We start from the raw sequence: 22419 nt of genomic DNA, 5'->3' as shown, positions 1-22419 counted from the left end.
AGGATACATGTAATTTAAGCATCTTTTCTTCACATAATATTCACTTATTCTCAATAACACAAAAAAATAAGGGAAGGTTTATCCACAAGTGAAAAGATGGAGGCATTAATAAACACACTGCACACAGTTTTTGACACTATGCTGCCAACATAAAAGGAAATTAAAAATTTTAATAAATCATCTCATTTGTGATAAGAACGTATAAAACATTCAAAGTTTTCAGAATTAGAAAAAAAGATAAACTCAGTCAGCTTAGCTAGCTGACCTAACAAAACCATAAAACTATATATTTATTTACTTATCAGCATTAGTAGTTGACTTTTAAGCCTCTAGTATTTCGAAAGTAGAGGGGTTTTGAGCATTTATTCCTCATACTCTTTATCTTTCTCTCTCCCACCTATTTGCTCTAAACTGCTAAGCTTAACTTCCCCAAAATATTTCTATTCTCTATTCAAAGCCTTCTTTCATATTATAGTGTTCAATTACCACATTTATACTATAACACTCTATCATTACATTTTTTCAGACATTTCAAACCCACTCTAGCCTCAAATTTTCCAAAATATTTTGGATAACTTTTTTCTAATATGTATAGCATAGCCCATGTTCTCCTGAATAGACATGAAGAAGCAAAGACAGTAAATAAGCATGCAACGTAAAACACACTTTACACAACTTAGAAAAAAAATGTACACATAAACTTTTTAGTGTTTACTGATGATTTTAAAATGCGATATTCAAGGAAAGGCACATAGGTTTTGCAGTTAAGCACTTAGTAGTAAGAGTAGTAAAATATTAGTATCCAATGTGATATTGATCATTAGGAAGCCAACGATGGTGAAAATGATGATGATAAAAGTGGCATGATTTGATACAGTGATTTTCAAACTTTTTGAAACCCTTTCTCCTAACAAAATCACATACAGAAAACCAATAGGTCAAGTGTACTGAAATGAAGCTGCCCGGAGTTTAGGGGCAACGTGTCCAGAGACCTGCCCTGTCACTCCCCCCACACACCATGACCTCCTGAAGGCCATAAGGCAGCTCTGAAGAAACTCCTAAGGTTTCAAGGAACACAGTTTAGGAATCATTCGTTTAATTGATTTGGAGCTATTTGGAAAGTTAATTAATGGAAGTTCAGCATGACCTCAGCCATAACTTAGCTTTTGATTTATGTTTTTAATAACATGGACACATTAATAATTGAAAAACTGTAAGTTACAGAAACCCAAGAAATCAGAAAATTTTAAAGACTGAAGAGAATCTTAATCCTTTCACATTTTCAATGTGGAACTCAGGCTTAACTGGCTTAATCAGAGCTTAACTGGCCCAAGCTCTCACACTTTATCAGTAACAGAACAGAGAAGAAAAGCCAGATATGTTGATATATTACTCCACCTATGGCCCCTCTCCTCACTCCTTAAAATGAATTGCCAATATTTCAGGTACCATTCAGAAATGACTCAGAATTCTACTCAAATTCCTCCTCTCCTTATTTTTCAGTTCATGGAATATCATTTGTGCAAAATATACTAATGACTACAATAAGCCCTAGTTTTAATTACCTTTGAAAACACTTTGAAAGCTACTGTACAAACTGTAAGTTATCAATATAGATATGGCCCGCTTACACAGAGTTTTAGTCTAATCTTCTGGATAATTCAGTAGTTATTAACAACATGGTAAAATTGAGCTAATAGAGGACCCAAATCCATAAATAAATATTTTTATAGATTAGCAGTTGATCAAACCTTTTTGCTGCTGGTGATTGAGGTTTTGGTTTTAGATTCCCCCTCCTCACCACTTCTGGATAATGTAAATGAAGTGATACCTAAAAATTAACCCTGTGTTAAATATGTTTCTGTAGAAAGAAGGTATTATAAAAATGTCCTATCTATCAGTTCAAGGAAGACTGGCTGTTCTGCTTTTTGTTCTGGAAGCTATATTTAATTTATAAATCTGAACTCAGATTATCTTTGGACTTTATTTTTCCTCCCTATTCGTTCAAGGAGTTGAGGTATGTTAAAATTCTCTATGGAGTTCTAAATTAGAATTTTAATTTAGACAAAAAGGAAAAAGAACAGTTACCATGTTAGAAAGCTCAGAATCTAAAAGGAGCTTATCTTTTCAGCTTCAAAATATGAAACATCTATTTATTTACAGTCAGGCCTTGCACTGATTTAGTAAGACTCTATTCATACACGGTGCAATGTGAATATAAAACTATTCTGTACTATAACTAATCTAGTACCAGATAAAATAACTGACAAGCAGAAAACAGAAAATAATGTCACTTGTATTATAAAACATAAAAAATTAGAAAAGCCAATTTGGTTTTAAATAACAAATGTATCATTTCTCAGACTATTAAGGAAAAAACACAAACTATATTTATCATGTATATGATGCTACAAAATAAGGTACAGTAATTCTGAAGTTTTTATAATAAAAATTATACTGAAATCAGAAGAGAAATGGAAAAAAACTATCTCCCACTTTTCTCTCCAAAGATTATACAGATCTTGGTTTACTGCTACTGAGTTTTAATTTTGCAAATGAAAAAATGGCAGCATCTTACAAGCACAGAACAATATTCCTCAAATATAAATAAGGCACCCAAAATACAGAAAGCTCATCCCCTTCTCATTTGGACTAGCCTCCACCCAAAACCTCTCCACCGATCTTCTAAAGAAAATAAATATTTTTGTTGCCTATAAAAATCTAAATTAAATTTTTGCAAAGGTTAGTGTTGCCAGAAAAAAAATTACCAGATATATAATAGAAATATCAAATATACCATATGTGAATAGTTACCCAGGGAAATCCAAATTTGTGAAAATAAAACTTTAATACATTTGAGGTATAAAAATGAACTAACATATTAAAAATTACCTTAATAATTTATGATGAGACTTGAAAAATTAAAATAAAAGGAATATTCTCTCCATTATGAACATGAAACATACAATGAGGGAATGAAGAATAAATCTCCATCTCACAATTAAGTAAAATTACCTACAATGTAGAAGCAAGTGAAAGGATCTAGAAACTTGTGCTTGCATTCCCCTTACTTAACCAACCTTTTGTTGGTGGAAAAGGATGAGAAGGAAGTGAATCTGAACATAGTTCCAAGGGAAACTGCAGAAGTTCTTCATTATCTGTAGAGGCTTGAGAGGCAAGAAAAACACTAGTTATTTAGTAATGATCTATTATTAATCTTTTAAAAATTAAGAATCTGGGATAACATATATTTTCCAACCCAATTTATTCTGGTTATTTTCTCCTTTGTTTCTTTCATGGCGGCCCTGCACATGCATGACACTGAGAACGGTTGCTATGTTCCCTGGTAGGACTGCGGTGAGATTTAGAAAGGATAATGTGTATAAATTTCTTAGCACAGTGCCTTGCAAAGAATAAGCACTCGCTAGTAATTATTATTAGCCTACTCTTTGTACTGCACTAGTTCTATGATCCTCAAACCAGTCATTATCTATCTTCTTTGATAAATACCTGAACACATAATCATTTAATACATTTATCTGACATTAATGCAATGTTGCCCATATAGAATATATTCAACTTAAAAATTTTTAGATTAATCATGAATATTTTATTTACCAATAAGTCATTAAACTTTAGAAAGTATACTATTTCCCTCTCCTTTTTTTTTTCAGAACACACAAATGGTTTCTAATAATATTGTGTGTCTTTGGAATATATTAAAAATGGTACTTTCTAAATTTTACTGGATAAAGGACAACTCTGAGAATTTGATGAACACAAGGGGACCTTTCCTGAGAAAAATCCACAGTGCTTACTACATCAGCAGAGTCTCAGATGCCTTGAAGGCCTCCTCAAGGATCCTGGAATAGGAGCCTTTAATTACTGCAGGATTAATACCTTATAATCTAAGTCTGAAAAAAATAACAGCATTCTCTTTGTAAATACCAGCCAACCACCTATTTTTGTGTGACAAATATCAAGTAGGCCATACGCTTACCCACAGTTATCTTGATAAATAGAAAAAGTAACAGTACCTAGTCAAAAAACAAGTCATTTATTCTACCTTTCCTCTATATTTTAATACTGAATTATAATACAGACAAACACAAACTGTGCTCCTAACCATCACAGGTTTACCTCTTTGCAATGACTTCTCAGCATGTGTTTTTGTGGTCTGTAAAGCCTGATTTTTGTCAAAAGTTATTGCAACTGCTGTGACTGTAACCTAGAATCACAGAAACAGTATGATTAGCAAAATAATCATTATTCAAGCTTCTTACAAATCTTATTCAGTACATGGAACAACTATACTAACTTTGTCTCTCCTGGTTAAACTTCTCAACCAGAATTGCACATGAATTCAGATATTTAAACTACAATTAAGCCCAACATGTCTACCCAAACCTATTTATTCCAGAAAGAGCTAAAAAAGCTTCTCTAATAGATGGGTTCTGGAGAAATCACACAGAAGCACACATCCTAGTGTAAATATGCTGGAACACACAGGTGATTCCACCTTCAGATAACTATAGTTCACGAAAGTGAAACAACATGGTCTGACTCATATTCATATGTTTTAAAATATTTAAGTAAAACAGCTTATACCTATTTAACTATGGCAAACTTATAATATTAAAATAGATCAAAGTTGGGAATATTCTTTAATAATAGACTGAATCTTAATTACCTGAATTAATTCATCTTCAGGGAGAGATACTGTAAAATTTACATGGCAAAGGCAGCAAGGAATCATAGACCGTAGTTTAAAATACAGGCTCTACACAAAAGAAAATTATTTTTTTATTAAAGTATAGCTGATTTACAATGTTGTGCCAATTTCTACTATAAATTGAGTAAAGTGACTCAGTTACACATATATACAATATTCTTTTTTGTATTCTTTTCCCTCAGTTTATCCCAGGAGATTGGATATAGTTCCCTGTGCTATACAGGGGGACCTCACTGCCCATCCATTCTAAATTAATAGTTTGTACCTATTAACTCTAAACTCCCAGTCCATTCTACTCCTTCTTCCACTCCCCCTCAGCAGCCACATGTCTGTTCTCTATGTCTGTAAGTTTGTTTCCAAACTGTAGATAGGTTCGTATGTGCCATATTTTAGACTTAAATATAAGTGGTATCATATGATATTTGTCTCTCTCTTTCTGACCAAAAGCAAATTATTATTAATATCACTTCTCATTTAAAAATTTTATAAGAACATTTTTTTAATGCACATTGTATTATGGTGAACGAAGTTGAAAAGATTAAAACACTTCTGTTTTACCTATTCTTTCATTAAGAGTACAGTTTTAAGGCAGTCCCTGGTGGCCTAGAGGTTAAGGATTTGGCACTGTAACTATTATGGCTTGGGTTTGATCCCTGGCCTGGAAACCTCTGCATGCCCCAGGTGTGGAAAAAAAATAAAAAATTAAAAAGAAAGAAAACTGAGTCTGTTAAATTTCTAAAAAGGATACATTTTTAAATTTAAGCAGACAGTAAGATTTAATCATATTTCAAGTCATAAAAATAAGAAAAAAGAATTTTTTAAATGTACACATACAGATTTCTATGAAGTTTAAAGCTATGAAAAACTTAAAATATATTCTTTATATAATACATTAAGATGGAGATGACAACCTCAGCATTTTACTTGATGGCAGGTGAAGACTGATAAGTAAATAAAAAATAATTCAGCCTACAACTGTGTAAGGTCTTCCAGACAAATATAAACACTTCTTAAATTTCATGATGCAAAGAAGGTTTAACTAATGTATAGTTAGTCAGAAGGTTCCTACCTTAAGCAAATTTTCACAGAGATCATTAAAGTTCTTATTGAGGGCTTGATTAGTCAGGTTAAGGCTGCTTAATCGGATTACTCTTACTGATGTGAACATCTAAATATAGAGAGAGATAATGACATGTCACTTCACTATTTTTAACAAATACTGTATTATTTTAGTTAATAAAATAAACAGTAGTACCTAATCTGGTTTTTTTAAAAAGATAATATTTTAATTGCAACGAAGAGGCCAAAAAGTAAACACGTATAAAGAAGAAACTTAGCCAAAGTCACATATGGTATATTTGCTTAAAATTAAGAATAAAAGGTTTACCTGTATTTCAGATGTCCAATTGTTTATACCAGGCATAATTTCTGTATTACAACTATAAAAGCCTGTCAAAACACATTATAGTTAAAACACATGATAATATTTTGTGTGTATTAAAGAATAACATTTTTCAATTATTAACACAAAGTTCTAAATGTAAGACCTATTCATTCTTTTTTTCTAAAATTCTACAGCTCTGGAAAGCTTTAGATCATCTTAATGAAATTATTAGGTTTTTTTTAATGTATAAACATACAAGGATTAAAAATCAGTTCACCTAAGTTCTAATGAAAATATTTTAAACTATGTGCTTTCAATCTTGGAGCAGCATAGAACATGATAGAATGCAACACTAATAAAACCTTTAAAATAAAGTTAGTGGTATAATAATTATGAACTAAATATTGATATACAAAACTAATCATCTCAAAGGTAATTTTTCTCTCATCACCTGAAGGAGGTGGAACATCAGTGAGCAGAGAATGTACATCTTCCATAGCATCTGTGTCATCAATCTGAAAATAAAAAGATTAAAACTATCACATAAGTAGTAAATACAGAATCATTTTAAATTTTTTAAATTGTTTTTATTATTTATTTAATCGAGAACATAGAGTCAAGGAAAAGTAGAGCCATTTTCCCCTAAGTTAAAATATAAAACTCGAAAAATACTCTTCTAATACCTGTGAATTCTTCCACAATACTTCTAAATGAAATATTTTACATTATAAAGTATATTGAGTTAAAAAGAGCCTTTTATCAAGCCTTTATGAGGACATATTTCATAATATTTACAAAGATAACATAAGCAATCATTATCTCTATTTAAATTAAAAAAGTACAATAAAAAATTCTTTTAAAATGGAACTGCTTTAAAATAAAATTACAGAGTTCCCGTTGTGGCTCAGTGGTAAGAACCTGAGTAGTATCCATAGGGATGCAGGTTGGATCCCTGGCCTTGCTCAGTGGGTTAAGGATATAGCGTTGCCATGAGCTGTGGTGTAGGTCGCAGACACAGCTTGGATCCTGTGTTGCTGTGGCTGTGGTGTAGGCCAGCAGCTGCAGCTCTAGCCTGAGAACTTCCAATATGCTGCACGTGCAGCCTAAAAAAAGCAAAATAAAATAAAATAAAATTACATAGGGATAAATTTAAAGGCATATCTTAAAAGAGTAAGTCCAAATTCCATTTTCCTTACATCAAAATAATTGTCTAGAATTTTAAAGAGTGAACATATCCAACTGGACAAATAATGACACTCACCTGTACACTGAGGGGACTAAGACCTGACTCACACCCTTGAGATTTCAAGAACCACTTCCACTTCACTTTGGCTACCCAGTCGTGGCCATATCTCAACTGTGATATTCCCCAAAATATTCCACACCCAGATCTCAAGTATTCTCTAACTATAATCCCTTGTCTCTCTGTCCCTTTTACTGCGGAATCTGCACCTTGCCTTCGTCTTCTTCCCACACTCAAGGCACTTCTCTTCTCTATTAGCCAGGATCCCAGGATCAGAAATTCAAAAATGTCCAAAGTTTAAGTAATGCTAGAATCCTCTGAAGGGTTTGTTAGACTCCTTGGCTCCACTCTGAAAATTTCATTTACCAGGTCTGAACTAGGGGCACCAGAGCCTGCATTTCTTACAAGCTCCCAGTGGTGCTAACGCCATCATCACGGCACACTTGGAATAGCACTACTCTAAACGGTACCTCGGAACCTTTTACTCCTAACCTTTTACCAACCTCCACTTTTTTCCATTCTCACACTGTAGAAAATATAAGAAAGAGGCACAATTCCATATAGTTTATAGAGTTTCCACAATGTAACAATCACACCTCAGTTAATCCTTGAATATCTCCCACAGCTGACTTCCTGATCACATTCACAGGCACTGTTCTAGACTTTTCACACCTTCAATCCCATCCCAGTACAATTCTACTGTTAGCTTTCTGCTTTACTGAGACCCAGGCATCTTATTTTTTTCTTTCAACTGGCACCTTCCCAGAAAATATTTCTAAGTGTCCTCACATTTTTTTTCCTTTCCTTCAATATCAACGGAAGATCATCAATCTCTTTCAAAGCTAAGCATTCTACAGGGGAGGGCATAGGAAGCAGATCTGTGAGGGCAGAGGCTCCATAAACTTCTCATGCCACATTTATTCCCCAGGAAAGTTAGTTCCAAATATATTCTTATCATGAAAGTTCAATTGTATCTTCTTAATTCATTAAGAAAACACTACACTCAGAATTCGCAGTGCTTTATATATTATCATATGACTTGTAAAAATGTTATAGTAACATGTCATATCACACAGGTAATAATTACAGTAAGTGAAAGAACAGAACTTTCTTATTTAAATTAATCCAAGTTTCTAAAAATAGCTCCAAAAGTTTATTTATTTTTTTTAATCTTTTTAAGGCTGCACCCACGGCATATGGAGGTTCCCAGGCTGGGGGTCAAATCAGAGCTGCAGCCACCGGCCAACACCACAGCCACAGCAATTCGAGATCCAAGTCGAGTCTGCAACCTACACCACAGCTCATGGCAACGCCAGATCCTTAACCCACTGAATGAGGCCAGGGATCAAATCTGTGTCCTCATGGATGTTAGTCAGATTCGTTTCCAACGAGTCATGATGGGAACTCCAAAGTTTAAAATTCTAATTTTATTTCAACCCAAACATTAATTTTTCCAGAGCCATCTATTACTGTATCAGTCATCTGGTGTTAAACAAAAAATACACTAACAAGTTCTGATACTTTCAATTTTATTATAAATGCCATATTTAATTTTTTATATATATATAAAACAGTTGCAATGCTACAAATCAGGATCTGATTGTAAAAATAAATATCTTCTAAAACCCTTAAGAAATCAAAATTAGTCCAATGCAATAATACCTCCAAAACAAATGCATCTTTTTTTCCATGTGAAAGGTCCAATTCTGTAACTTCATCAGAGCTTTCTGATTGAGATCTCAAAAGTCTTGAGCGTTGTCTAGGTTCTGGAATGGGTGATCCTATAATCTCTTCGGATATCTCCTAAAGGAAATATAAAGGCTTTATATCACATGACTGTCTTTTTCTCTTTGGGGATTTTTTTTTTTAAACTCTAGTCTTTTCTTCTTTTATTTAATTAGCTATAATTGACATGTAACATATTCGTTTCAGGTGTTCAATGTAATGATTTGACATTTGTATGCCTTCATCTGGTTTTAAATTTTTAGACTAACAGAAAACAATGGGTAGGACGGGAAAGTCTGTAAAATGTATTCATAGTCAATATTTAATTATAATATTGACGATTAATTAACCTTTTAGAAAGTACATGGATATTTCCTTTAATTGATAATAATAGCAACTTCAGTACAGGAATCCAGAAACTATCACAGACACAACAAGGCAATAGTGACATCTAGTGGACAAAGGAGATACCACAATCAGTAGGGAATGGGCAGTCCTTCCAACCCTCACAAAGTATTTTTTACTCAGCATTTCAAAGTCCCAGTAAGCCATAAAGAATTAAATATTTACATATACAAATAAGATTTTAATCTTTTATATCTTATGCAGGTATAATTTTTCAAAGACCCATATAGTCAAATGTGGAATATGATATATATATCTATGCGTATGTATATATAATACATATATTATGTATGTATCTGCTATGCAACTTATTAAGCTAAATAAACTTTAATAGACACAATAGGAGTTCCCGTCGTGGCGCAGTGGTTAACGAATCCGACTAGGAACCATGAGGTTGCGGGTTCGGTCCCTGCCCTTGCTCAGTGGGTTAACGATCCGGCGTTGCCATGAGCTGTGGTGTAGGTTGCAGACGCGGCTCGGATCCCGCGTTGCTGTGGCTCTGGCGTAGACTGGTGGCTACAGCTCCGATTCGACCCCTAGCCTGGGAACCTCCATATGCCGCGGGAGCGGCCCAAGAAATAGCAAAAAGACAAAAAAAAAAAAAAAAATAGACACAATAATGATCGCTCTGAGGTAAGTGTATGGTGCAATCCTATATGGGCTCATCAGATTTTACCTATTTTATAGCCAAAGATCACAGCTAACTAGAGGTTCTATATCTGTTGGTCATAAGAAGTATCAAGAGGATGTGGATATGTAAGCACAAATGCTAAAGACACAGCCTGTTGTAACAGAGCTATCTTTTTAAAAAAAAGAAAGAAAAGAAAAGAAATTGTTAAAAAAAAAAGTTTTCAAAAATTATTTAAATGTTCACTGCTGGTGCACACCTTACATAAAAGACTACCACCTCACAGTTTCATAACACAGCTGTCTCCACAGCACCTTCACATCTGTTTATCTTACTTGCCCTCAGCATTAACCTACCCTAGATAAATCAGACTGAGTGCCTATGACAGTGACTATAAAATGAGAAAGGAAAAAAAAAACTCATATTAACATTTTACCATACATAAGCAATCTTTCTTTTTACTAAAAAGGAACATTTTAAATCATTTATTTAGTCATTCAACAAGTAGTTATTAAGAGGCTACTACTAGGAGGGACTGGCCTCACCTTTAGGAACACAGCCCTTACAGAGCGTCATTCTACTGGGAGTATCAAGCAATGGACAAAATCCAAAAATATACCTCACACATAGAGATACAGAGAGATAAAGGAAATAGAAAACAATAAACAAAAAAAGAACAGGAAGTACCAAAAACTGACAGAAGAGTTACAATTTTTTAAATAGGATAGTCAGAGTTGGCCTCTCTGAAAAATAGGACATTTGAGCATGGATGTAAAGGGAGGTGAAAGAATGAGTACTGAGGAAAAGCAAATCCAGACAGTGGGGGAAAAGAATCTTTAAAAGAAATGTAAAAATATCTTAATGATCTAACAAGTTATTCACAATGTAGACTTATTTTACTTACTGGAGGATTGATTTCATACAACTCTTTATTTTTGGCAATCGTGTCATTTATCTTCTTCTGCATATGAGATATATGTTGCTCATATGAGCCATCATTAGGAGTCTTCCCAGCAATCTGAATACCACCAGGCGTTGGTAAGGCTGCCAAATATACACCTGTGGCTGACTGATAAAAATAATGAAGAAATAATCAGAAAAAAATATCAAAAGTTTTCATATTCAGGAATGTGGTCTTTGCCCTTAGGAATAAAGATAATTAGCATCAGTGTTTGCATAGGACATATGTGGAAGGGCACAGAAAAAGAGAACTGGTAACAGGGGTTGGTTACTTCCACTGAGAACTCTGACTAGGTTGGGGACAGCAGTGAAAGGACGAGTTACTTTTCACTGCATACTCAACGGTATTTTAAATTTTTTCCTTATGATAGTAAAAAATAAACTGCATTAAAAAAAACAGCTTAGAAAAAAAATGTTAAAAAGTTAATGTTTCATGAATGAGTAGATAAGTTACCTTTAAAGTGGCAAAAGTAAAAGGGAAACTTCCGCAAAGCAAATGAAGAAACAAATTCAGAAAGGATATGAAACTTATTCAAGAGACCTGAATCTTTCTCTGACTTGAAAAACTAGAACTTTTCACTATACCATCTTGAGTGCATAAGCACCAAGAAATAAAACTTAATGCAGATTTAAGTATTTAATTAAATGACTATTAAATTCTGACTCTGTAATAGTACTGCATGCCACTGGTACTGAAAAACTATTAGGGGAAATACCAAACAAGACAACACACCTACCCTTTACATGCATTTATGTTAAATATGCTTATATAAGCAAAGCAAAAAATAATGTATAAAAGTATAAACACCAAACTGTGAACATCAAAGGAGTAGAATGGGGAAAGAGAAGTCACTTCTTTTAGCTCTTGATTATTTGTCTTTTAATTATTATTTTTAAATTAAACAATTTCCAATTTTGAAAAAGTCCACCCTAGAAAGGGTATGGTGTGCTATGATGAAATCTGAGCAGTGGATTAAACTGATCCCTGGCTCTCACTCTCGGGTTGTTCATTCTCTTTCACAACTGCACTCACCCATGACCCAGTCTCTGATGTACAAGCTTGGAATGCACTCTGTGCCTTAAGAAGCCTTAGTGCACCATCTGTTAACACTTTCTTAACTGCATTCATTAATGAGGTAGCAGCCCAGAATGGCTGAGAATACAAACTCTAGAACTGGACAGGCCTGGGTTTGAAATCAAGTTCCAGTATAAGTAACCACAATCACCTTGGATAAGTCTCAACCTATTAGGGCATCCGCTGTCTCCTCTTATAAAGGGAAGAAAATACTACATTCCTTCTGGAGCAGCACAGTGCCAGAGGTTCAGGAGGCACTCATCAGAGATTAGCTCTCATGGAAACCACTCCTGAGATATTGAGATTTAAGTGCACAGGTCAAAAGAGCACAAAGATCAAAATCTCGGTTATATATGAGCGTCACTGGTGATCAAGAAGAAAAGATTAGTAAGAATTAAAAAAGGAAGTATCTGCACCACTGAAGAATTATACCAGGGTCACAAACTAGTTTCCTAGGGCTTAACCATTAGAAGTGTTTGATAAAATTGTCACAATATTCTTTTAAATTTCTGAATCCGAACTAAGCTCTTAGTTCCCAAGACACCGACCAGTTAACTTAGTTTTGTATTCAGCCCAACTACACATTTATATTATGCCCTCACTAAGTATGTGAGTTTTTAGATGGGTGAAATATAATCAACCTTTTATCCCAAGTTAATCTAAATACCAAACATTTTAATATGAATCAGGTTACTTTTATTAATCACTACTAATTTGTTAAGAAACTGAGATTACCTAATCATCTTACCATCATCCACTCCCCCTACATACAGAAATTTGCATATTTACTCTCATAGAAGGAACAGATGAAGCAGGAAACAATTTAGCATTTTACCTACAAATGCCATCTGAGAAAAAGAATCCAAGTTCCAAAAATTTCTTAAAATTAAATGTCTATGCACGTCTCAAAAAGACAGCAAAGAATTCCAATTTGAAAAGTGCTGGTGACAAAAAAAATCCTGGCCTGCAAAGTGTCTATAATATGAGATTCCCATAAATATTCCACAGGCCTCTGGGTCTCAGGCTGTTTGCAAAGGCAGTTCTCACTTTCTCCACTGACACCTTGAGTCAAAATTTATTTTCTAATAAGCCAAGGTGAACATGAAACTGAGAGAGAGCTTTTCACTACCTCACAATTTATTAGCACTTAAGAAATATACACATTCCATTGCACATTCTACTGCCAGCCATAGTACATGTGTCTTACATGTATTGCTTTATTTTCTCCATGAAAACTAAAGATTATTTTAGCACAACTGTCCTCCCCTCTCAGGAGTGATTCTGTCCCCAAAGGCATCTGCTAACATTTGGTTGCCGCACTGTGGGGAAGCTACTGGCATCTAGCAGACAGAGGTCAGGGATGCTGCTAAACATTCTACAATGAACAGAGTTATCAGCCTCAAATATCAACAGTGCCAAGAAGGAGAAACCCTTTCTTAGCAATGTGTAAACAATACAATAATAAAGTCCAGAACCATGGTGGCCAACCTACTAAATAAGCTACACATGGTAGTTCTCAAGAAATCTGACTATAAAGGTTATGATCAGAATACAAAAATACAATAATAATATAAACATGAATAAATTTATAAATAGTTTAATTTCAAATGTTTATAAATAAATATAAAAATATCTGAAAGCCTATCCACTAGATTTTTTCACTTCTTGTAATATCCCTAACCCTTAATGTCTTCATGTCTGCTCTTTGGATAAGTCTTTTTAAATGACTCTGACTGACATAAAACACAGACTCTACAACTACAGGAATCACAAAACAAAAATAAAACATCAAAACTTACAGCTAAGCCCATCAACATATTTTCGCCCACTGTGATCTGAATTCTCAGTCCAAACAAAGCATTCATTCCTTTGAGTTTCAGCTTATTCATTAGCTGAGTATGCACTTCATACTCCATAAATGGCAACAGATTACTGATGGCTGTGGCATTGGCTTCTGCTTGTGCTTTCTTTTTTAAGCGACACAACCTGTTAAGAAAAATAATTTAGTCAATGGACAATGTTCTTAGCACCATCTTAAGAAATGTCCAATTTTTAAAACTTTCTAAAAATGTGCTTGATTAAACATTTACTTGTTTCAAATGGGCTTATTAAGTTTTATCAATAATTTTTCCTACCATTTTCTTCACAGTATATTCTTTTGCTAAAAGTCATATTTCAATTAACAAAAAGTGTTCCCTGGTGACTCAGCAGGTTAAGGATTTGGTGTTGTCACTGCTGTGGCTCAGGTCACTGATGTGGCTCAGATTCAATCCCTGGCCTGGGAACTTCTGCATGTCACGAGCATGGCCAAAAAATAAATTAAAAATAAACAAAAAGAAAAAAAAATCTCTGGAAATGAAATAAATACTAATCAAAATCACTAAAGAATGTAATTTGCAATCTTAGGTTTCGTAACTCCATGCGATCATATAAAGGTTAAAGAGCAGAGGAAACAATTTACTCATTAAAAGAATACAAAAAACCTGAGTATCTGCTGTGTACCAGGCACTGTTCCAGGTGGTGAACACTGATCAATGAATAAAACACGAAGTCTCCATTCATGCTTCTACTTTGGTAGAGAGTGGTAAAATAAAGAAACAAGACAACTACAGATAATGTTTAAGAATCAGATGTGTGCAGAAAATAAACCAAGTGAAGAAAGTGAGAATAAGCAGACATAACGCCTCACAGCAGAGATGACATCTGAGCTGGGATTTTAAAGACAATGATGGAACTGAGAGCAATGGAGAAAGACAATGATGGAACAGATGGTTTAATGAAGAACTAAAAGGAGATTACTGTAGCTCAGGTGAAGTGGGCAAGGGTGAGGGCAGCAAAAATGAGGGTGCAGTTAAGCAGGGGTGTGATAATGTTAGGGCCTTATGGGTAATGGTAAGGAGTTTGATTTTATTCTACCAGCAATGGGAGCCATCAGATAGGGTATAAGTAGTAACACGATCCAGTGTATATTTCAGGACATCATTTATACTGCTACAGAGAATGGAGTAAAGACAAGAGAATTGGTGTGGGGATGGTAGACAAAAAGCTATTTAGGTTAGAGTCAATGAGAGCTTGGTCGAGAAAGATGAAGGAAAGATCCCCAAACTGGCAAGCCAGGCTATTTAGGCCAGTAATTCTCAGATGCTGGCTTATATCAGAACCACCTAGAGGGCATGTTAAAAACAAAATTACTGGGCTCCATCCCAAGAGTTTCTGATTCAAGAGGTCTGGTGCAGAGCCTAAGAATTTGCATTTCTATACAGTCCCTCAAGGATGCTGATGCTCTTGCTCTAGGGACCACACTCTGTGAACTGCTAATGAAGACTAATCCCCTCCTATCTGAAATAAACAAACAAGCAAACAAACAAACACTGGATAAATTATGTATTTTTTAAAATCATCTTAAAAGCATCACAGGACCAGGGCAAGAGGAAGTATAGAGAATAAACATAAGGAAGTAGCATGGAAAAGTTCTTTTGTGATGGTGGAACAGTTCTGTCTTGACTGTGGTGGTGGTTTACACAAAGCTATTTACGGGATAAAATTGTATAGACCTCTACATATATACATAAATGCATAAATGAATGCAAGTTTAAAAAAATATAAAACTGAATAAGGTCTGTAGTTTGGTTAATAGTATGAGAACAATGTCAGTTTCCTAGCTATTACTCTATTATAGCTGCATAATATGTCACCAACGGGGAAAGACAGCTGAAGGATACAGAGGACTCTGTATAATTTTTGTAATTTCCTATGAGTCCAAGCAAATAAAACACAATGAAAAATAAGCCATCAGAAATAGCAGGGGAAAAAAGATATTTTATATATTAAACTTATCAGTTACAGAATCAATTGCAGACTATGGTATGTGATATCAGATTTGAAAAAGAACAAAATAAAACATCTAGAAATAGAAATAGATTATCAGGCATAACTCTCCTGGACTTCAGGCAATATTACACAGCTACAGTCATCAAGACAGTGGGGTACTGGTACCAAAACAGACATATAGACCAATGAAACAGAATAGAGAACCCAGAAATAAACCCAGACACCTATGGTCAATTAACCTTCGACAAAGGAGCCAAGAATATAAAAATGGGCAAAAGAGTCTTTTCAGCAAGTGGTGCTGGGAAAACTGTACAGCTGCAAGTAAGTGAATGAAACTGGAACACACCCTCACACTATGCACAAAAACAAACTCAAAATTGCTTAAAGACTTAAATATAAGGCAAGACACCATCAAACGCCTAGAAGAGAACATAGGCAAAACATTCTCTGACATCAACCTCACAAATGTTTTCTCAGGACAGTCTTCCAAGGCAACAGAAATAAAAGCAAAAATAAACCAATGGAACTCATCAAACTGATAAGCTTTTGCACGGCAAAGGAAACCATTAAAAAAAAAAAAAGACAATCTACGGAATGGGAGAAAACAGTTTCATATGATGCAACTGACAAGGGCTTAATCTCTAAAATATACAAACAACTTAATGGCAAAAAACCAACAACCCAATTGAAAAATGGGCAAAAGACCTGAACAGACATTTCTCAAAGAAGATATACAGATGGCCAACACATACATGAAAAAATGCTCAACATCACTAATTATTAGAGAAGTGAAAATCAAAACTACTACAAGGTACCACCTCACACTTGTCAGGATGGCCACCATTAACAAGTCAACAAATAACAAATGCTGGAGAGGGTGTGGAGAAAAGGGAACCCCCCTTCACTGTTGGTGGGAATGTAAATTAGTATAACCACTATGGAAAACAGTATGGAGGTACAACAGAAACTAAATATGGAACTACCATATGACCCAGCAATCCCACTCTTGGGCATATTTCCAGACAAAACTTTCCTTGAAAAAGATGCATACACCCATATGTTCATTGCAGCACTAGTCACAATAGCCAAGACATGGAAACAACCTAACTGTCCATCAACAGATGAAGAAGATGTGGTATATACATACACAATGGAATACTACTCAGCCATAAAGAACAAAATAATGCCATTTTCAACAACATGGATGGAATTAAAGACTCTCATACTAAGTGAAGTAAGTCAGAAAGAAAAAGCCAAATACCATAGGATATCACTTACATCTGGAATTTAATATAAGGCACAAATGAACATTTCCACAGAAAAGAAACTCATGGATTTGAAGAACAAACTTGTGGTTACTAAGGGGGAGATGGAGGGAGTGGGATGGACTGAGAGTCTGGGGTTGATAGATGCAAACCCTTGTACTTGGAGTAGATAAGCAATGAGATCCTGCTGCATAGCACAGGGAACTATATCTAGTCGCTCGTGATGGAATATGATGGAGGATAATGTGAGAAAAAGAATATATATATATGTATGACTGGGTCACTTTGCTGTACAGTCGAAACTGACAGAACACATAAACCAACTATAATGGAAAAAATTAAAATCATAAAAAAATTTTTTAAAAAGAAATAGATTATCAAAAATTAAAAACCCAATTATTAGCCATAATAGTATATCAAAGACAGCTGAAGAGAGAAGTAAAGAATCAAAAGATAAATAAGAAAATATCTAAAATACAGCATAAAGAGGGAGTTCCCCTTGTGGCACAGTGGAAATGAATCTAGCTAGTATCCATGAAGATGTAGGTTCGATCCCTGGCTTGCTCAGTGGGTTAAGGATCCAGCATTGCCATAATGTGGTATAGGTCGAAGATGTGGCTCGGATTCCATATTGCTGTGGCTGTGGCTTAGGCCAGCAGATGTAACTCTGATTCAACCCCTAGCCTAGGAACTTCCCATATACCACAGGTGTGGCCCTAAAAAAACAAAAAAAAAAAAAATTAAAATAAAAAAATAGAATAAAATATAGCTTAAGGAAACAAAAAGATTAAAAAATATAGAAAAGAGGAGTTCCCATCATGGCTCAGCAGAAACGAATCTGACTAGCATCAATGAAGACGCAGGTTCGATCCCTGGCCTTGCTCAGCAGGTTAAGGATCTGGCGTTGCCATGAGCTACAGTGTAGCTTGCAGACATGGCTCAGATCTGACATTGCTATGGCTGTGGTGTAGGCCAGTGGATACAGCTCCAATTCAAACCCTAGCCTAGGAACCTCCATATGCCACAGGCGCAGCCCTAAAAAAACAACAACAAAAAAAAATACAGACAAGAAAGTAACAGAGAAGAAACAGTGAGAAAGTCTAACATACTTTTAACTGGAGTATCAAGAAAAGAGATGAAACAAAGAACTAATCTAAAATTTTTCTAAAATATGTAAAAGACACCAATCCACAGATACAAGAAGTCCAAGGTATAGCAATTAGGATAAAGAGAACTCCATACCTAACACTTCATAGGCAAACTGCCAAAACCAAAAACAAACAGACTAGCTCACATATAGCCTGAAAAAAAAAAAAAAAAGGGCACATTCAAAAAAAAAAAAACATCTAATGAGTTATTTCTCAATAGTCACATTGAACACCAGAAGGCAATGGAAGGGTATCTTCAATGTGCTGAAGGAAAATAACTGCTAGCCCCAAATACCTTTTGAAGATAAAACAGACACATTTTCCGACGAGCAAAAATAGACAGTTCACCATCAGCAGACCCACCAAAAAAATACTCAAGGAGAAACCTCAGGCAAAAGGAAAACATCCTAAGTGGGAGATCTAAAATGCAAGAGGAAATGAAAGTGAAAGCAAATGGATTAGAAACATATTTTAGACGAGAACGCAACATGGCTTTGTAATAATTGTCATGTGTGGAGGTTAGGAAAGAGGACAATGCCTAAGAATACCTTATTTGGAATGAAGAACTAGACAGAGCAAGGGATCATTTATTAAAATAGAGAAGCAGAGTTCCTGTTGTGGCTCAGCGGGTTAAGAACCCAACATACTGTCCATGAGGATTTGGATTCAATCCCTAGCCTCATTCAGTGGGTAAAGGATCCGGAGTTGCTGAAAGCTGCAGTGTAGGTCACAGATGCGGCTCAGATCTAATGTTGCCATGGCTGAGGCACAGACCTACAGCTGCAGCTCTGATTCAACTCCCAGCCAGAGAACTTTTATATGATGCAGGTGTGGCCCTAAAAAGAAAAAAAGAAATCAAGAAGGCTAGTATGAAAGAAGTGGAGAAAATCAGCAGTTCAATTTGGAACAAATATGAGATGTCTATGAAAATGGGCTGTGAAGAAGACAGGGAAGTATATGGACTGAAATTTAGAAATGAGTTCTGGAGTAGAGCTCTAAATATGGGAGTCCTAGACTTATAGATAACATAAGAGTTGATAAGTTCAACAAGGGAGAAGACTTTGAGAAAAGGGTCCAAACCCATGGCTCTTAAGGATCAAGAAATGAGGAGGAATCAGCAAGTTAACTGGACTATACACATAAAGGTAGGAAAAAGGAGGGGGTGTGCCAATATGAAGTCCAAGGAGTTTCGAGAAGGAGTAAATTATCAACTGTGTGATTATTGCCTAGGTAAATAAAAGATAAGTAAGATGAGGGCAGAAATACTCAGTGGATTTGGTAACCTTGGCAGTTGTCAGTGACCTAGACAGTTGCAGCTCATTTCCTGTGCCTACCACAGTTTAGCATTTCCTACCCAAGGACACTTTAAATGGAACTTTTAACAGCTAAGTGAAGTTGTAAAAGAAACACTATATAGCACTATTCTTTAAAAGAAGACAAAGTCAATTTCCAAAATCTATTATATATTTAATGTCATTAAAGCATACTGAGTCACATCCCTAGCCTGCAACAGCTTAACTAACAATCCTCATGATAATAAACATTTGTACAGAATTTCGATACTTAAAGCTGCTTTTGCATATAAATTTGAGTTCCATAAAGAGGATCTTTTTCCTCCCAATTTTCCATACAGTAAAACACAAGGTTCAGACAGAATTGCCCAGCCTGCCCAGGATCACAAAGATAGGAGACAGTAGAGCAGATATTTGAAAATAGGTCTATTTGACTCCATACTCCTTCAAGGACCCCAAATACTCTTCACAAACATACCTTGCTTGAATGAGACAACCTTTTCCAATAACTATTGCATCCACCGGGAGGTCTATAGTTGTAAAAAGAACATCAGGAACTTTTTGTTTTCTGCAGTTATAGCAGTATGTGAGATGAGCTGGAAATGGCATATTCAGTTCATCATATGGTATATGGCAAAAGCCACAGCCTGCAGGCAAGTTTTCTTCTAGCCTATATGAACATATTAAGAAAAAAGACATTCCTGAAAATTCTATGCACTTTTTTCAAAAACATACATTATATATACAGTACTTATAAACAAACTATATCACAACTTCAACTGCAGTAGGTATCACTATGCCTGATAAGAAATGACCAGTGAATCAGAACCATATACGAAATAAAAGGCTTATAAAAGTAGAAAGCCATTCCGCGTTAATTCTTTGTAAAGACATTTTTCTCTTTTACAAATAGAGATGCTAACTGTTACATAGGACTGCCATTTAAAAGAGAATTCACTATATCCATACAAGCCACAACAGAAACATCCAAGTTGCATGAGAAAGGTGGTTTGTTAAATAAGGCTTCTATCTATCTGAAGAATGAAATCTAGTGACATGTGAGAACTATGGCAGAGCTGGGACAGCTCACTGGCAAAGTCAGTTTTCTCAACAGAACATTCCAAGTGTTTAAAATACAGTTCAAAATGTCCCACATTCACTTTCCTATTTACCATGACTTTTAATGCTCTGAAGTATGTAACAATCAAAATCCATTTTCAACACTGACAAAAGAAGACACTAACCAACGTCTTCCGTGTGCTTACCAGAACTAATATATCTTTCTTTGCTATATACAGACTTACAAATTTATACTAAATTTGATCACATACAGAATTTTTTGCTTTCTTCCTTTACACTAATACATTAATAATGAGTGGAAAAACAAATATGAGACTGTGGGGTAAGGGGTATTTAAAATTTATATTATTTGGGTAAACTCTGGTACCAAATTAATATATATGTATGTATACATATTTGATCATTTCATCTTTTTATGAAAAATACTTACGACATTTATGGAAGCTAAAAGATTAAAGGTACCAGTAGTCCAATAAGCCAAAAAGTCATTTCAGTTTACCTAATGCTTTCACTTTTACTTTCTCTTTCACATATATTAAAGTTACATTTAATTTTCCACAAAGCTTTTATACATAATTTTCATACAACATAGTATTTTGACTATTTTGTAAATTAAGAATTTTCTTTAAGAAAATTGTTCCATGACCTTTTTCTATTTTGGAGGTAAAGAAAAGGAAAACTCAAATAAAGGAAATTATTTCTATTTGTAGCAAACAAAAAATGTGTACTGGAAATTCTTTAATTGTTAATCTTATATGTCACTAACCAAGATACTAGAAATAATAATATGTCATACAGTGGTACATATATGCAATGACATACTATTCAGCCACAAAAAAGAATGAAATAATGCCATCTGCATAACAGTTAATGGATGGAACTAGAGACTCTCAAACTAAGTGAAGTCAGAAAGAGAAAGACAAATACTGTATGATATCACTTATATGTGGAATCTAAAATATGGCACAAATGAACCTATTTACAAAAGAGAAACAGACTCACAGACATAGAGAACAGACTTGTGGTTTCCGAGGGGGAGGTGGGGAGGGAGTGGGACGGACTGGAAGTTTGGGGTTAGTAGATGCAAACTACTTCATTTAGAATGGGTAAGCAACGAGGTCGTACTGTCTAGCACAGGGAACTACATCCAGGCTCTTGGGGTAGAACATCCAGGATAATGTAAGAAAGGGAATGTATATACATGTATAGCGGGGTCACTTTACTGTACAGCATAAATTGGCACAACACTGTAAACAAACTATACTTTAATAAAAAAAATTTTTTTTAATTTTTTAAGGTGTCATACAGTGCAGAACCCAATACTTTGTTGCTATGGATTAGATAAAAATCAGTTAAGTGTCTGGTCCTGACTGCTACGCTGCCTCTGTAACCCGCTCTCAGAGAAAAGAACCGTCCCAGCTCTGAGAGAATGAAAGTCAACCTCTTCCTTTTCTGCCCTTAAGGAAAATAAGCCAGGCCATCACGACAACCTCTGTTCCAAACAGCCCTCCACGGTGCCATCCTGCAGAAATCTAGGGTTCAGTACAGCTGCCGTGCCGGAAGCAGATAAAATACAGACCTCTTCACTATAAAAGAAAAAAAAAAAAACATAAACAAGTTAACATTTGCTTGGAAAATAGTATCAAAGTGA

General features: G+C 34.9%; 1 protein-coding gene across 43 annotated transcripts in view; it reads right to left on the bottom strand.

Annotated features, from left to right (window-relative positions):
- Window positions 1-22419, bottom strand: part of C2CD5 (C2 calcium dependent domain containing 5) — a 91767-nt gene that overhangs the window by 14309 nt on the left and 55039 nt on the right. For all 43 annotated transcript variants that reach the window (XM_021092223.2, XM_084956563.1, XM_021092227.2 and 40 more), the window contains 11 exons: window positions 22259-22354; window positions 20167-20358; window positions 13952-14138; window positions 11022-11186; window positions 9022-9162; window positions 6568-6631; window positions 6120-6181; window positions 5802-5900; window positions 4691-4780; window positions 4141-4228; window positions 3081-3167 (listed from right to left, as the gene is read on the bottom strand). In XM_021092223.2, coding sequence (XP_020947882.1) covers window positions 3081-3167; window positions 4141-4228; window positions 4691-4780; window positions 5802-5900; window positions 6120-6181; window positions 6568-6631; window positions 9022-9162; window positions 11022-11186; window positions 13952-14138; window positions 20167-20358; window positions 22259-22354 — 1271 coding nt within the window. The remainder of the gene's footprint in view (window positions 1-3080; window positions 3168-4140; window positions 4229-4690; window positions 4781-5801; window positions 5901-6119; window positions 6182-6567; window positions 6632-9021; window positions 9163-11021; window positions 11187-13951; window positions 14139-20166; window positions 20359-22258; window positions 22355-22419) is intronic.

Source organism: Sus scrofa, chromosome 5, assembly GCF_054392235.1.
Source record: "Sus scrofa isolate SSC_HxYL_T2T_F1_AM1 chromosome 5, Sscrofa_HxYL_maternal_Yorkshire_Landrace_v2.0, whole genome shotgun sequence".
Lineage (NCBI taxonomy): Eukaryota > Metazoa > Chordata > Mammalia > Artiodactyla > Suidae > Sus > Sus scrofa.
The sequence above is the reverse complement of the archived record's forward strand: the minus strand, read 5'-3'. Positions and strand labels throughout refer to the sequence as shown.